The 17,904-nt window shown below is 41.9% G+C and overlaps 1 protein-coding gene across 8 annotated transcripts in view; it reads left to right on the top strand.

The window, feature by feature from the left end:
• The first annotated feature begins 297 nt into the window (after window positions 1-297).
• Window positions 298-17,904, top strand: part of mark2b (MAP/microtubule affinity-regulating kinase 2b) — a 109,271-nt gene continuing 91,664 nt past the window's right edge. For 5 of the 8 annotated variants that reach the window (XM_020044723.3, XM_020044719.3, XM_020044721.3 and 2 more), the window contains exon 1: window positions 299-1,688. In XM_020044723.3, the coding sequence (XP_019900282.1) occupies window positions 1,632-1,688 (57 nt within the window). In that variant the 5' untranslated portion in view covers window positions 299-1,631. Of the gene's footprint in view, window positions 1,689-17,904 lie in introns of all 8 variants that reach the window. The other 3 variants (XM_020044720.3, XM_013132276.4, XM_020044718.3) reach the window with 1 other exon arrangement.

The raw sequence follows: 17,904 nt of genomic DNA, 5'->3' as shown, positions 1-17,904 counted from the left end.
TTGACCCGAGAATGACTTCCAGTCAAAATGATCGTTAAGTAATTGTCAAATACAATCAAAACAAGATAATAGTTGACAAAAGCCAAATGTCTTTTAGGTTAGCTAACTGTTATGCTTATTGCTGCATAATACGGGTATTATGTAGTTTGAAGTGGGCTTTCGATTATTCCTATCTATATTTGTATTTATGCGTGCGTCTTGCAAGATTGAAGAATAACCGAGAATAACACCTGTAGACTTTCCGTATTGTACCGAGTTTACCCGAAGACAGCCTCCGTCTCCCTCCAGTCCTGGTTGAAGCGGCCATGTTCCCTTGCGCTTGTTCCGGTATCTCGATCGTGCGCATAGGCTGGGGCTGACACACGGGCGCTGCTTGTCGCCCGTTTGTTGACGCGCACTCTTCGTGGAGGTGGAGAGAATGCAAAACTCTGCGTTACCTATAATGGATTTTACAACTTGAGCATTTCTCCGGACGCTCTATCACGGAAATAAACAGCCTATAGACCGGACAGCTTGACTTGAGACGGTGCAGCATTTTAAACGAGCTTCACGAATCACGCAATCGTGAAGACGGGAGGTGATTTCCGAGGATTTTGAGTTGTGTGCAGTGGATTGTTCAATTGCTTGTGCTTTGCCGCGGTAGCGATTACAGTAGCTAGCTGACTCAAACTCGGATGCACGACTCTAGCTACATGGTTCATTGGTACAAAGTAGGCTACAGGATTTGTATTTGTATCAAGAGCTATATCTAGCACATTGGGTACTAGTTGTTTATATAGTCAGGGTGATCGTTTGGTTAACTGGGACTTTAAAAATAACGCTCTTTTTATTAGCACTTGATGAATAACGTTCGTTAGCTGAAACGCTAAGATTTGACAACGTCAACGAAGCAAAGGTCGGGGTCGAACGAGGGGCTAACGCTAGCTATTTGGCCTTAAGTTTTAGTCCTCGGATTTGATTTCAGTACTTTGATTTTCATATTGTACCCGATAGGGAGATTACTACGGTGCTGTAGTGTATATGTATTCAATGACAACTAACGCTGGTTAGTTAATTAGCTAACGTTAGACTGGCCATTGATAGTCACTCGAATGTCTGGTTCCTCAAATCTAACCAATGGCCAACGTTAGTGTACTAGTGGGACTTAACCGTAGTCTAAACATAGTTATTTATTAACTGTAGCTACAGTAGCTAGTGAGCTAAAATACCCGTCTAACAGTTAGCTGATTGTGGCTAACTAACCATCTAAAACATACGATACAGTAGAGTATTTAACCAACATTTGATAACGATCTTATTAGCTAGAAACCTAGTATAGCGTTAGTACAGTAAGTTCAAAAGGCTTTGTGTTTAAGGCCCTTTCATTTTTCTGTGTTGACATGGGGCGCGTACTTGTAAGTTAGCTGGTTGGCTAGCCAGCTAACCAACTTACTGTACCGGCTAATGAAGGAATCAACTTGTTGATCACGCAGACTGTGGCAAACGGATAACTAGCTCTGGCTAGCGACGGAACATTTTCCAACGGAATCAGTTTGCTTTCCCACTGCTACCTACATAGCTAAATGAACACAACCTCCTGAAAGGATTTGCATCTGTCTTCCCCCGACCCCAATTTTACGAAATTTCCTAAAATGACGACAAGGACTCCAATGCTGACAGTCATTGAAAATTCCACTGGTGGCGGCCAGGTACAGTAAGATTTTTGCTAATGCTAGCTATTCCGAACATTCTGTGCACGTTCACTTTACATAGGCTACACTGTGTATGACTACTTAGCAAACTAGCTAGGTAGCCAAATTGTTTCCCTTTAACGTGTGTAAAAAAAACTATCCCTTACATCTAAAGTCACCTACAGATAGCGTGCTACATTCATGACGCAAAATTGTGTGCACAACTCAGACCATCTCATCTGATTGTTTTGGCTTTGTAAACCTATTTTTGCCATGGACCGATGTATCTGTTTGACTGGAAGGTGTACGCAGTAATTCCGGGGTTCCCAACCAGAAACTTAATTTAGGTTTTGTTTAGATTATATTTTCCTACCCAGTTAATCTATCTCTCGGTGAATTGTTTGTCAATTTCTGTCCGGTAGTACTGCAAGCTGTGCAGTTTATAGTAATTCGACTACAGGTATATCATTGACATACATGTTTTAACTGTCATTTAAATTAATCTGAGTCATAGGACTAGATTGTAACCGCCTGTAATTGGGCCTTAGCAGTGACTGTTACCATGACATAATGTTTAACCAGCACTGTAGTGCTTTATCACTACTTTTCCTACTGCCAAACCTTAACTGCCTGTCCTAATCATGAAGATTCAGTACATTCATTATTATCGCTTGTCATAACAGCATCAGATACACACCAGGCCACTTTCAGTTTGCATTCCTAGTTAGTTGTATTTTCTGTTCATTTCAGTTCCCCCCTGTGTATTCATTGGCTATTCAGAATCACCTTTATAAAATAAAAAAAAGGGTTAGGATTCACAGGATTCCTGTCTACTTCAGGAAGTTTTCCTCTTTAGTTCCTTCGAATACCACCCTGTTTGTTAGATTGCGGTCTACCTAGTGTGTTACGACTCACACTTTTGTCACTCCCTTCCACACCCAGAAAATTGTCTGCTCTGCCGTGGGCTGTAAATGACATGAAGCCGCAATCAGCACCGCTGACAGACTTACTAAACATGCACGTTGAAATGACATGCATGTAGGTAGGTGATCTGAGTATGAGCTGTCCATTAAACTGATCTAAAACTAACTACAGAGTCTTATAATGGATGGAACCAAGCTTGGGCCTCAACATCATGTATGTGCATCCCAGTTGGCAGCCTATTTCCTTTAGTGTCTTTGGGACAATACCTAATAATACCTTTTTCTGCTCAGGTTGCTCTCTATTCCCTATTCACATGAATTGCTGCCCTAAGAGTCAGGCATGTTGCAGTTCTGACACAAGCTAATGTAGGGTTTACTATAAGCTGTATCTCTATCATCGATGGAAATGATCAATAATTTATCAATGTACATAAAGAAGAGACATGCATGTGCGCACAGTGTTGTTAGCCTTGGCTTCTTCTCTGTCTGTCCCTTTGGAGATTGCACTCTGAGCTTACAGGTCAGACACATTGGAGTCCTGTTGTGACACACTATGACATAGGCCTACACAAGAACACGTCGTCCCATGTTTCAACACATGGTATAGATGTGCGGAGCCACCTTGTCCGATCCTGAGACATGCCATCATAGAGCTTCTTTTACATCAGATTGTGTGCGTGTGCCTGCACAGCACTTTGCACAGCCATGCTTTCTCCTTTGCCTATGAATCCATTGTGGGGATTACTCCTACCCCCTCCACAGCATCACCTGACATACTGGCTAGTGACTATAGCAAAAGGCATGCTTTAAAAACGACACCATATTCCCTGTAGAAAACCCTGCTTCTCTGTGCCCTGTTAAAATGGTGTAGTATAGTGATACATTTTGGGCAGAGGCCAAACATTTACTAGAGATATGTAGATTAGAGAAACAGATTTTGTATAAAGGAGAATGTATTTGACTTATGTTTGCTGTTTATATGTCTACTCATTCAAACCTTGCTATATTCATTATGGGCTAAAAAGGCAATTCCAACTACATCTGGGAGTGACTCCTTGAACTTGTCCCATAACAAAGGAGAAATATGGTTTTTGGAAAAAAAAGAATTTGATGCCAGCAACATGTTTGAAAAAAAAGTTCAAAAAGGGGCTGGGACATGTTTATCACTGTGCTGCATCAACTCTTTGTTTCTTACTGACTGACTGCCCTTGTTAAATAGCGTAGTTGTTAGAGAAGCAGACTTGTGAACTATAGGTCCTGAGTTCGTATGTCCTTGCATACGAAGCGACGTATGCATTAAGAATTATTCCGTATAGATGAGAACTTTGCCGGCTAACTGTTATTTCAGGCTTACTATAATGTAGACACCAGAACAGTTTTCGGTTATATTGCAACTGTTTCTGGTGGATTTTTCGAAGTACGCATCCTTGCATGTGTTTTGGGTCATGATAGACAAACATGTCTGCTGGCTTAACATACAGTAGTTACGTTATAAGCCTTAACTGAAACTATATGGTTATATTGCAACTGTTTCTGGCATGGAAAAGTTCATCTTCAGAATTTCGAGCAATTGCTCAATTCTTATGATTATTCCTAGGATGTTAGTAGATACTATTAAGCATATTACTGGCTAATAAGCTGTTAAAACAGCCAGTGGCAAAAGCAATACAGTTCATAGACACCATTTGTGGTGGAGGTAAACTTAAGAAATGTTTATCAGTTTAAGTCAATCCTGAATGGAGTCTAGCGTTTGCTGAAACGTGTAATGCTGTGATGTAGTGGTTAAAGACAGTACCACTCATGTGGAAGACTATTTATTCGAATCTATTGAGAGCAACAACATATATGGATTTCTGGTAAGTTCTGCTTATGAAGCATGGAAATGTGTGAAACTTACTCCTCTGTGTTAAGTGTGAGAAGATTGAGTGCTGTTGTAGGGAAGTTTGGTAGTCATGGAAAAAGTAATTTGAGCGGTGCCATGATATAGGTGAAAAGTTGGGCTTGACTGATTGGTAGGTTGTCAGAAAGGTGTGTTCCTCATTAGGCTTTGGCTGTTTTGTCATTTATAAATTGCGTGCACAATTATTAGGCAAATTGTATTCCTCAAGATTTGTTATTGTTGAACGAACAATGCTCTCAGTCAATCCAAAATTTAATTGAACCTCAAACCTGATTGTTTAACAAAGGGAACATTTGTTTTGATCTCTTTTCAGGGAATACATAAGTGTGCATAATTATTAGGAAACAATTAGTATGCATAATTAATAGGCAACTAAATTACAAATATAATTTCTCCAACTCACTTGTTTATTCTCTATTTTTAGAGTTAGTACAAGAAATAAGTAACACAAAATGAAAATGTAAGAACATTTCTGGACCTCTTTTCAGTCACTACCATGAGCCTTCCATCCATGCGGTCTGTCAGTTTCTGAGGTTTAAAGAGGTGTTTTGATGGACCATCCATCTGGTCCATCAAAAGTCACTCATTTCATCTGTCCAGAAAACCTTTGAAAAATCTGGCTTCAGGTATTTCTTTGCCCAAGCTATACGCTTCAACATGTGAATCTTATTCAGTGGTGGTTTTCTTTCAGCCTACTTGACCTTGGCCATTTCTCTGAGTACTTGTGGACACTCCAGGTAGGTTGCAATTCTGGAATATGGTGGTACTGGAGGATAATGGGTTCCTGGTAGCTTCATGTTTATTAAGTCTTTTGCAGTTAATTTGCGTCTTTTCTTCTCCATGCATTTTTTGCACCTCAATTGACTATTCGCAACAAAACGTTTGAGTGTCTGGTGGTCGCGCCTCAATAGTTATTTCAAGTTTTGCATCCGTCTGAAAGGCATTTTACAATTTTACTTTTCCATGTCAGTTAAATCTCTTTTACCCCATTTTATTTGAGGTCATGAAGCTGCCTAATAATTATGCACACCTTGACATAAGGTGTTATTCACTGTTGCCACACCCTCCCTCATTACACAAATACCTGAAAATGATTCAATCCAATAAGCATTCAAGTTTATATGGTTTAGAGTAGGAAAAAGTGAATAGAAATAATAATACGATAAGAATACTCACTTGCTTAATAATTGTGCATGCAGTGTACATTTTCTGGGGTGTTATGGAGTAGCGAAGGTAAGGTTTTCCATACAGTCAATATGGTTGTCTGTTTCTTTTACTATTTTCTTGTGTGTAAAGTGGTAGCTACTTTTACTGTTGGAAAAGTTTGGAGAAAGCAGTTTTTAATTTCCCTTTCAAATTTAAATGTATTAAGCTTAGTTATGCATTAGTATTTGAATAATTGAGCACCGCAGAATATTGTAGTAGCTGGTGAATCATTGGGTTTAACTAGCTAGTAGGTAGCTAATTAGGCCAAGTTTTTGAAATGTTGAGGCCCTGTGCACTTAGTCAGCTTTCTTGTCAGAGAAGTCGAAGAGCTTTGAATAGGTTCTGTACAGCTACTATTGACTGACACTACCAATATCTTCACTTGTATTTTCTCACCTGTGGCTGTTATACTCCTCATGCCCATGCAAACATTATTCTAGTAACTCCTTGTGATAGGTATGGTACCTGCAAGGTAAGTTGTGGTTGTTGTCCAGGGATTATGCAGTCCTCCCAGCCCGTTTTTGCTCCCATGCAGTTCCTGGTAACCACCTTCTGGTTTGTATTATTTTAACAGGAATGGTTTAGGGGATCAGTGTTATCTTAGTTACAAGGTCTTGTATACTATACGTTCTAACCAATGCAGGGAATACATTTGTGACTTTTTTAGGTGGGATAGAAACATGTACCGTACATGTTAAAACCGTGTCCAACGTAAAAAGAAATCTCACTGGCCCTGTTGTACCTTAGGGGCCAGTTGGTCTGAAATCTGATGGCCCGGAGTGAAAAGAAAAAAAAAGAATACAAACTGATTGTACAGTAGTTTTGTATGGAAATATGAAATCATCAGAATATTGATTTATACCTCAGATGTGAGACGAGCTGATACAGCATTTGCTGTATACATAAATATGATGCAATGTGCATCATTGCTTTTAAATAAATAGTTACAAATATTTTACTATAAATATCATCTTCATGTAGATCAGGGGTGTCAAACCGGTTCCACGGAGGGCCACGTGTCTGCAGGTCTTTGGGTTTTCCTTTAAATTGGTTCCCAGGTCAGACCTGAACAACCAGGTGGGGGTAGAAACTAACCAATTAGTGAACTAATTAATCAATCAGGTACAAGGTGAGAGCGAAAACCTGCAGACACTCGGCCCTCCGTGGAACCGGTTTGACACCTGTGATGTAGATAGTTGCATTTGATGTGATATTTAAAAGGTTCATAAACTAGTTAAGTTAGTATATTTATGGTTACATAAATATGGTGCAATACACATTTAATCCAACAGTTGGGCTAGTCGCACTAGCTTTTTGTTTGTCACTGCTAATAAGCACTTAGGCAGACGTTGTTAACGTGACACTTGCTGTCAACAAGCCATGACTGTATGGTATATCTGTATTCACAGACTGTCATGGATGTAGTTTATTAATGGTTTCTCCCTCTACGCAACATGGTAGGCGGTTGCAGTTGATAATTCCAATTTTGCTACGTGCCACCTCATTTGGAGCAGGCGTTCATTGATGCAGCTGTAGGGTTGTCAGCAGCACTTGTTGCCGGCATTTCCTTCACTCAGTGCTCCAACTCATCCCAATACCTCAATTGATTTGAGGTTAGGTGATTGTGGAGACCATGCCATCTGATGCAGCTCCATTACACTCCTAGGTCAAATAGCCCTTACATAGCCTGGAGGTATGTTTTGGATCCATGTCTTGTTGAAAAGCAACTGCTAGTTCTTAGGGATTGGGGATGAAATTCCTACAGTGTAGTATTGCAATGCTATTTTTGAAAATCTTGAAATCGACTCTAAGAATCGATTTTTGGTTTGGATTTTCAAGCAGTTAAAAGCAGCTATATATTTGGGTAAAATCATAATTCTGCAATTACTCCAATCCTATAAATGGTGCGATGGTCTTGTGGCAGAATGAATGAATGCAGCATTCTAGAGTGCTGTATCAGTTTTAGAAAGTGATTTCCGTTATAAAACATTGTCGACAGCAGTGCCACCAAGCTGCGCACTTTTCAATGAAAGGTATGGGATCATTCTGGATTCAACGACGTTGCAGGGAAGAAAGCGCTAGACATGTCTCACAGTGTGTGTAAATCGTGTTGCACAAAAATTAAGTAGGTCTACTTGGTTACAGTTTTTCTCGATTGCTTACAAGCAGAGATGGGGACAAGTCACACATGGTCAAGTCCAAGCAAGTCTCAAGTCTTAACCATCAAGTCTCGAGTCAAGTCTCAAGTCACAGTTCAGATAAATCAAGCAAGTCATGTCAAGGGTTCACCCTAAGCAAGTCAAGTCGAGTCCTTATAAGTTTCAAGTCAAGTCACACTACTAAAGAGATGAACACACACACACACACACACACACACACACACTGTCCTCTGTTTCTGACGTGCGCTCGGTGCGAAGCTCGATTTCAAAATCAAATATTTTTCTAAAATGTTTTGGGGGGACGAAGTGGAGGGATCTTGAATCAGCCTGAAGGGGTTGTATTCGCAATAACCGCCTCGCTATACCTTATCCTGCTTATTACATGGCTACCTACCAAATAAATCTATAATTTGACACAAAATATTGATTTCAAAAGGAATTTATTGATTTCAAAACGATTGTATTGCTTCCTCTAAAGAAAATAGTCTGTTCCGTCTCTGGTCAGAATCCTGCTGCGTCCATAGCAACGCGCTGTTTTTCATGGCAACGGTCTGTTATCAAGAAATAACATGCATTCTGCACTGGAATTCAGCCAATCCATGTAATAAGGGCTAATAATAACAACCTTATAAACTAATTATTGACTGAAAAACTGCCTAATATGTAATTACGCTGTAATTATTCTTGTCTGTATGAGTAAAAAAATAAAACTCTTCGAAATGTTTAGGTGCTAGTAATCCCATCGGCGCCTCCATGTTATCCTTTCATGCAGTAAAGTTAACTGTTATGGAGTAAGCACAATGCTTTTTAGTTTCCACACGCAGTCCACAAACACTTGAAAATGCCCACATTTAATACAGACCTTATAGCCTACGTGTAATAATATACATGCCCGCTCATTTTAAGATGCCCATCAACATCATTAAAATTCAGGCTATGCCACTGTTATAGTCAAATTCCCTTACGTCTATTTACCAGACGTATTCAGTAATGATAATGGTCACATTTCTAACAAGAAAAAAATATATATAATATGCAACCAAGGCCAAATTATGACAAAAGATTAATTAAATACATTAGTAACTTAATCGTTATAGATCTTAGGGAAACTGAATATAAAGAGATTACTTTCTTACCTCTCCTTGTGGTTCTTAAAATAACTAATGAAATTTGACGTTGTTGCATATTTTGCATCTGGCAAATCTTTTTTTATTCACACGGTCCAGTTCAAAGTCCTTGTATCCAAACGATACTATTTGTGGAGCTCGACTAATGTTACTGTCTGCCATGTTTGGCGCGGTTTGAATTGTGCAGCGTTAAAGGCACATACGCTGATTATTGGTGCTGATGTCACAACATATAAAACAATTTTATTGCTGTTCAAGTCAAGTCTCAAGTAACTTGTTCTCAAGTCAAAGTCAGGTCAAGTCATTTTCATACTTCAATCAAGCAAGTCACAAGTCCTGAAAATTGTGACTCGAGTCAAGTCATGTAACTTGAGTCCCCCACCTCTGCTTACAACCATCGGCCAATACTGAATCCACAATAACTCTTCACACAGTGTGCATTACCCACATGCATCGTTGCAAAACAGTTAATCTCACCCCCAAAACTCACTAAAACCACCGATGCTTCATACACTCAAAACAAGCTTGTTCCACCAAAACACTGGCAACAATTCTCACTCAAACACAGTCACTCAACACACTGACCTAATAAACACTAACAACAGGAATCATTACATAAATGACAGTTTTATCTTGTAGGTTTATTATTTTATTTTTTTATATAAATCAGTATTTCATCATAGAATAAGAAACACTTCACTTTAATTACTTTAGTAAAGTATATGGAACAAGAATTAATCACAAACGCAGCAATTTGAAGGATTATCCTTTATTTTTTCTACATCTTTGCATATAGTAAATTTTACTTTTGAAAAATAAGTTCAAACAAAAAACGAATTTACCCAAATTCCAGGGCTGCAACAAAAACAAACAAACATCAAGTATAGTATAATCACTAGCGTCTGTGTGCTGTAGGGCCCAATAAGTGGTTCTTGTAACATCCATCCATCCATCCATCGTCTTCCGCTTATCCGGGGCCGGGTCGCGGGGGCAGCAGTCTAAGCAGGGATGCCCAGACTTCCCTCTCCCCAGACACTTCCTCTAGCTCTTCCGGGGGGACACCGAGGCGTTCCCAGGCCAGCCGGGAGACATAGTCCCTCCAGCGTGTCCTAGGTCTTCCCCGGGGTCTCCTCCCGGTGGGACGGGACCGGAACACCTTCCCAGGAAGGCGTTCCGGAGGCATCCGAAAAAGATGCCCAAGCCACCTCAGCTGACCCCTCTCGATGTGGAGGAGCAGCGGCTCTACTCTGAGCTCCACCCGGGTGACCGAGCTTCTCACCCTATCTCTAAGGGATCGCCCAGCCACCCTGCGGAGAAAACTCATTTCGGCCGCCTGTATCCGGGATCTTGTCCTTTCGGTCATGACCCAAAGCTCATGACCATAGGTGAGAGTAGGAACGTAGATTGACTGGTAAATCGAGAGCTTCGCCTTGCGGCTCAGCTCTTTCTTCACCACGACAGACCGATACATCGACTGCATTACTGCAGAAGCTGCACCGATCCGTCTGTCAATCTCCCGTTCCATCCTTCCCTCACTCGTGAACAAGACCCCTAGATACTTAAACTCCTCCACTTGAGGCAGGCATTCTCCACCAACCTGAAGTGGGCAAGCCACCCTTTTCCGACTGAGGACCATGGCCTCGGATTTGGAGGTACTGATTTTCATCCCCACCGCTTCACACTCGGCTGCAAACCGTCCCAGTGCATGCTGAAGGTCCTGGTTAGAAGGGGCCAACACGACAACATCATCTGCAAAGAGCAGAGACGAAATCGTGTGGTCCCCAAACCTGACACCCTCCGGCCCCTGGCTGCGCCTAGAAATTCTGTCCATAAAAATTACAAACAGAACCGGTGACAAAGGGCAGCCCTGCCGGAGTCCAACATGCACTGGGAACAAGTCTGACTTACTGCCGGCAATGCGGACCAAGCTCCTGCTTCGGTTGTATAGGGACCTGACAGCCCTTAGCAAAGGACCCAGGACCCCATATTCCCCAAGCACCCTCCACAAGATGCCGCGAGGGACACAGTCGAATGCCTTCTCCAAATCCACAAAACACATGTGGATTGGTTGGGCAAACTCCCATGAACCCTCCAACACCCCGTAGAGGGTATAGAGCTGGTCCAGTGTTCCACGGCCCGGACGAAAACCACACTGTTCCTCCTGAATCCGAGGTTCTACTATCGGCCGTATTCTCCTCTCCAGAACCCTGGCATAGACTTTCCCGGGCAGGCTGAGAAGTGTGATCCCCCTGTAGTTGGAACACACCCTCCGGTCCCCCTTCTTAAAAAGAGGGACCACCACCCCGGTCTGCCATCCCAGAGGCACTGTCCCCGACCGCCACGCGATGTTGCACAGGCGTGTCAACCAAGACAGCCCCACAACATCCAGAGACTTGAGGTACTCAGGGCGGATCTCATCCACCCCCGGTGCCTTGCCACCGAGGAGTTTCTTGACCACCTCTGTGACTTCAGCCCGGGTGATGGACGAGTTCACCTCTGAGCCCTCATCCTCTGCTTCCTCAATGGAAGACATGTCAGCGGGATTGAGGAGATCCTCGAAGTACTCCTTCCACCGCCCGACGACATCCTCAGTTGAGGTCAACAGCTGCCCACCTCTACTGTAAACAGCGTTGGTAGGGCACTGTTTCCCTCTCCTGAGGCGCCGGATGGTTTGCCAGAATCTCTTCGAGGCCAGCCGAAAGTCCTTCTCCATGGCCTCACCGAACTCCTCCCAGGCCCGAGTTTTTGCCTCCACAACCACCCGGGCTGCAGCCCGCTTGGCCTGTCGGTACCCGTCAGCTGCCTCAGGAGTCCCACAAGCCAACCAGGCCTGATAGGACTCCTTCTTCAGCTTGACGGCATCCCTTACTTCCGGTGTCCACCACCGGGTTCGGGGATTGCCGCCTCGACAGGCACCGGAGACCTTACGGCCACAGCTCCGAGCGGCCGCTTCGACAATGGCGGTGGAGAACATGGTCCACTCGGACTCAATATCTCCAACCTCCCTCGGGATCCAGTCGAAGCTCTGCCGGAGGTGGGAGTTAAAGATCTCTCTGACAGGAGACTCGGCCAGACGTTCCCAGCAGACCCTTACAGTACGCTTGGGCCTGTCCAGCTTCCTCCCCCGCCATCGGATCCAACTCACCACCAGGTGGTGATCAGTTGACAGCTCCGCCCCTCTCTTCACCCGAGTGTCCAAGACATACGACCGCAGGTCAGATGAGACGACAACGAAGTCGATCATCGACCTGCGGCCTAGGGTGTCCTGGTGCCACGTGCACTGATGGACACCCTTATGTTTGAACATGGTGTTCGTTATGGACAAACTGTGACTAGCACAGAAGTCCAATAACTGAACACCACTCGGGTTCAGATCAGGGGGGCCGTTCCTCCCAATCACGCCCCTCCAGGTGTCACTGTCGTTGCCCACGTGGGCGTTGAAGTCCCCCAGTAGAACAATAGAGTCCCCAGTCGGAGTACTTTCCAGCACCCCTCCCAGAGACTCCAAGAAGGTCGGGTACTCTGCACTGCCGTTCGGCCCGTAGGCACAAACAACAGTGAGAGACCTATCCCCGACCCGTAGGCGCAGGGAAACGACCCTCTCGTTCACCGGGGTAAACTCCAACACATGGCGGCAGAGCTGGGGAGCTATGAGCAAACCCACACCAGCCCGCCGCCTCTCACCATGGGCAACTCCAGAGTGGTGAAGAGTCCATCCTCTCTCAAGGAGTGTGGTTCCAGAGCCCAAGCCGTGCGTAGAGGTGATCCCGACTACCTCTAATCGGAACCTCTCAACCTCACGCACTAACTCAGGCTCCTTCCCCGCCAGCGAGGTGACATTCCACGTCCCTAGAGCCAGTTTCCGTGTCCAGAGATCGGGTTGTCTAGGCCCCTGCCTTCGACTGCCACCCGATCCTCTTTGCACCGGCCCCTTATGGTCCCTCCTGTGGGTGGTGAGCCCACGGGAGGGCGGCCCCACGTCACCCGTTCGGGCTGAGCCCGGCCGGGCCCCATGGGGGAAGGCCCGGCCACCAGGCGCTCGCATTCGAGCCCCAACCCCGGGCCTGGCTCCGGGGTGGGGCCCCGGCTGCGCCATACCGGGCGACGTCACGGTACTCAAAATTGAATTCTTCATTAAGGGGTTTTGAACACATTAAGGGGTTCTTGTAACAGCAAACCATAATTGGACAGTGCTGCACACATTGTGATGTTAGCTCCTCTCTGGCCTAGGACATCCATGTTGGCTCTCTATTCAATCACATTTCTTCCCCTGCAGTGTTTTTTTGCCAGGTTGAATCCAGCTTCATCCACAAAGATGAATTTATTTGCAGTTTGACTGGCTTCCATCTCCATTACTCTCTAAAAAAACTGTAAATACATAGTTTTACAGTACTTTACATTGTGTAAATACCCTGTTTGGTTATTGAACAGACATCTTATCTGGATATATTGATACCGGTGTGGGCACAGTTTACAACACTTGGGTCGGTTTTCAGTTGAAACTGCTATCAACTGTGTTTGGATTGACTAAATATTCTAACATAATTTACATTTTCTAACATATCAAACATTTTCTTTATATTTTAATCTGGTTACTGCAGAAATGCACCCCAGTTGCCATCATTCTTTTTTTAATTCCTTTTTAACCGTTTCGAGAAAAGTGTGTAAGCATTTGAGAAAACGTGCTGTGAATATATTGTTTTTTAGGTGGTTGAGTTTGAATGAGTAGAGTGTTTATGGATTTTGGGGGATGTGTTCATTGAATGCATTTTGTGTGAAAGCGATGAGAAATTATTCAGTTTGGTTCGCATGCACTTCCATTTTGCTGACTGTGTGAAGAGTTTTTTGTTACTGTAACTTCTGTATTATTCGATGCTTGTAAGCAATCGGGAAAAACTGTAATACCACCAGCTTGAGGGCTTGTCTCATTCCCATCATCCGGAGTTGACCGTTGCGACAGCAGAGAAACCTAAACAACAAACCCTGTATAGTCTTCTTACCAGACTACCCTACAATTCTGAACAGACAAAGCGAATTACAGTCTGTGATGTACTTTATATGCAGAGACGTGCGCCCATAGTAGATCCAAGTAGTGAATCAGCATTTATTTGTTGTTTCAGCCAAAGGTAGCAAATAAATCTGGTGCCAGATGTGCGTGGCAAATTGGGGTTCGGATCTGCTATTTGCACTTGCATTTGCCTTCATTGCACATCTATAAATTCCACTTGTACATACATTATACTTACACATTTTCTGCCCTCTTATATTTGCACTTCTGGTTATATGCTAACTGCATTTCATTGTACTGTACTTGTACGTTCAATGACAATGTTTAGTCTAATCTTAAGTTTTTCTTAGGATATGCCCCCAAGTATAGTCTCTGCAGTAGAGGAATGCTTGTCAACTCTCAAATAGGGCCAATCAAAGGTATTGGCTTTTAAGACATGATACTTAATCAACACTAAAAGCAAAATCATTTTAAAAGCAAATGATTGCATGGACACACTGCAAACTAGCTACACAAAGTTTTGTAGGCACCCACAAAGGGAGTCTGAACGTTGTTCGCTGGAAGAGTCCGGGTGTTTCGGCCTTCACTGTAGAAAACAAATCTGTAAAAGAACGGCAGAAGGTCCCTCAGCAAAGTTTCCAGACAGATGCTGTTAAATTACAGTAAATAACTGTACCACAAGTAATAAATGTTAAAAATACAGTGCAGGATTTACTGTAAAATATATTAAATTACAGTATATTATTTTTAAACGATCATTAAACTGTGGGAAAAACATGTCAAAATAAATTAACTAATCTTTCAGGTTTATCTCTGTCAATTTAGGGCATTTATTGGTTAATTTATGAAACATTCCAGTCTAACTATAGTAATTTCATATTAAATTATTTATTTTTCATGTACAATAACTAAACTTATAAAGACGCTACATGTACATAAAACCAAAGACACAAGTATGTACATTTACACTATTAATCAGGCAATTTAAAGAATAAATAGATCTAAATGTTCATTGGACAGTGGAAACACAGGCTATTTAGCAGTTACTTTATGAAACTGCCCTGTCTACCTACAGTGTTATCCTGTAAGATTGCAGTTGCTCCAAGTAAAAAAACTACAACAATGTATAAACCACAGAATATGTACTTTTATTAAAAAAGGAATTTCTGCACATTTATGGTATTAGTCGTTTTAAAGAATTGTAATGTTATAAAACATTATTGGACAATGGATAACTAAGCATTGTATGTCAAAATACATTAACAATAGTTTAAGCAATCTCTGTAAATGTAGGGTATTACAGTTGTTTTATGGAGTTTCCCATTATATCTACAGTAATTCCCTACTAAAATACATGTTTTACTATGTTCAAAACAAGGAAGCAAAATTAAAAACATTTAATAAGTACTTTCAATGAAGCAAAGGTCTGTAAATGAATGGCATTAAACAGTCATTTTAGTGAATTGCGAACAAATGTTAAAAATGTCACAGTGGAAAAACATGCATACATGAAAAATTGCAATACTTAAGGCAGTCTGTAAATAAGTTATTCAGTAGTTATTTTATACAATACATTCATTGACCCATTAAATATGTGCCATAGTATTCAAATTCACCGATATGCAAATAAATCCAAAATGTTCTGACATTTCTTAGCCTTTAACACCCTCCCATACACAATTTAACTGGACGAGTGGGACATTACAATAATTGTGTTGTTTTGGCCAAATTTCTGCTATATAGAAAAACAACTTTATGGGTTCTTTATATATATTTTTTTATTCCTCTTGAGAAATGTTTCATACATTTTTGGACAAACGGGAAATGTCAACACCCTGAAAATAGAAAAATTGGGTTGTGGCCTGTAGCGATTCTATGGGCGATTCTGGGCCATTTGATGTGTGGGAGTTACTTGTGGCCTGTAGTTTCATGTGCCAAATTAGAGAGAACGTTAACAAGGATATCTTGAGTTATTGTGCAGCTTCATGGAGGAGAACACTACCAATAACAATAGGTATGCAGGAACCCTAATGATACATCTACAAGATTTTCACTGTTTCAATTAATGAGGGATTGGAGACTTACAGATCAAGTAAAATCGAAACATAGCACAAAAGGTCAAATGTTTACCAGATGTGACAGTGAAACATAGCAGATAAAGAACAATCCTCTTCCAAATTGCCAGTAATTAGCTGGATCCATCCCTGGTGCATCTGTAGGGGAAATAAAAAAAAGTCCTTAAAGTCGGATTTCATTTTTTACCATTCCTTTCAACAAGCCTAAACTTTATTACATTTGTTTAAATGTATATTAATTTAAGGAAGCCTAAAAAAAATTTGGGCCAATTAGTACACTAAACTCAAACCGACCATCTAATAATTGTATTAACTGCAGCTGCGTTTACCCTGTTATGACATGTTTAATGGTCATGAGGGTTTATCCTTCAATGTTCTCCCAATGATTAAATAAAAGATTGATGATGACAACATTTGAAAAGGGTTTATTGCCCTTTGTGTTCCAAACCAGAGGAAGGAAAGACACCAGCAATTAAGTTTTTCGATCGCCAGTGGGGGAAATGTTTTATGAATGTACTTTGAGATCATTAAAGTGCTTTATCATATTCAATACTACCTACACTACCATTTCAAAGTTTTGGGTCGCATAGAAATTACCTTGTTTTTAAAAGAAAAGCACTTTTTGTCCATTAAAATAACATCAAATTGATCAGAAATACAGTGTAGACATTGTTAATATTGTAAAGGATAATTGTCGCTGTAAACTGTTTTGTGGGTACTATATAATGAAGCTCCCAGTTGAGGACCTGTGAGGGGAGGGGTCTGTTTCTCAACCTAGACACTAATGTATTTGCCCTCTTGCTCAGTTGTGCACCGGAGCCTCCCCCTCTTTCTATTCTGGTTAGAGCCTGTTTGCGTTGTTCTTAGAAGGGGGTAGTACACAATGTTGTAACAAATATTCAGTTTTCTGGAAATTTCTCGCATGGAATAGCCTTCATTCCTCAGAAAAAGAATAGAGTGACGAGTTTCATAAACTTCAGACGGGCCTGGACATGCGCTGACTTGAGCAGGGGGACCTTGCATGCGCTGCAGGATTTTTATCCATGACGGCGTAGTGTGTTACTAATGGTTTTCTTTGAGACTGTGGTTCCAACTCTCTTCAGGTCATTGACCAGGTCCTGCCGTCTAGTTCTGGGCTGATCCCTCACCTTCCTAATGATCATTGATGCCCCACGAGGTGAAATCTTGCATGGAGCCCCAGACCGAGGGAGATTGACCGTCATCTTTAACTTTGAAAGATGTTTAACACATTTTTATTTGGCACCACTGGACTCATTGGCCAGCTGTGTCAGGATGGGTGGCTATGACCTTAAACTCAAGAACAGCATAGATGAGTAAAATATTCTGATTTGTTTGATCCCCAGCTTCTCCTGTCCATGTGTTTTCAGCCGCCATCAATGTTAGTGTGTTTAAATGGGTAAGTGGCATGCAAAAGAATAAAGCACTTTGAGTACTGTTAAGGTAGAAAAGTGCTATATAAGTGCAGTCCATTAACCATGTGTTTCCTCCCACAAAAAGGTAATTGTCAATTATTGGGAAAACTAAAATGTATGTGAATAAACCCACTGGCAACAAAATAGCCACTAGTGTGCACTATATCCATTCACTGTCTTTGTCAGGATGACATGAATAATCACTGCCTTTGAAGATTTCATTCTCAAAACACCAGGATTATGGAGGGAAAACACAGACAAAAAAACAATATTAATTATTGGCTTATTGATGGAGGCATGGGCATGCAAAATATTACTCAACAGCCCCAAACAGAGTTTTGTATAAAACTTGTCTGACTTACTCAAGGAACATCAGATGAGATTATTGTTATGACAAGAGGAT

This window comes from Esox lucius, chromosome 24 (genome assembly GCF_011004845.1).
Source record: "Esox lucius isolate fEsoLuc1 chromosome 24, fEsoLuc1.pri, whole genome shotgun sequence".
Taxonomy (NCBI): domain Eukaryota; kingdom Metazoa; phylum Chordata; class Actinopteri; order Esociformes; family Esocidae; genus Esox; species Esox lucius.
This window is presented reverse-complemented; position numbering and strand designations above follow the sequence as displayed.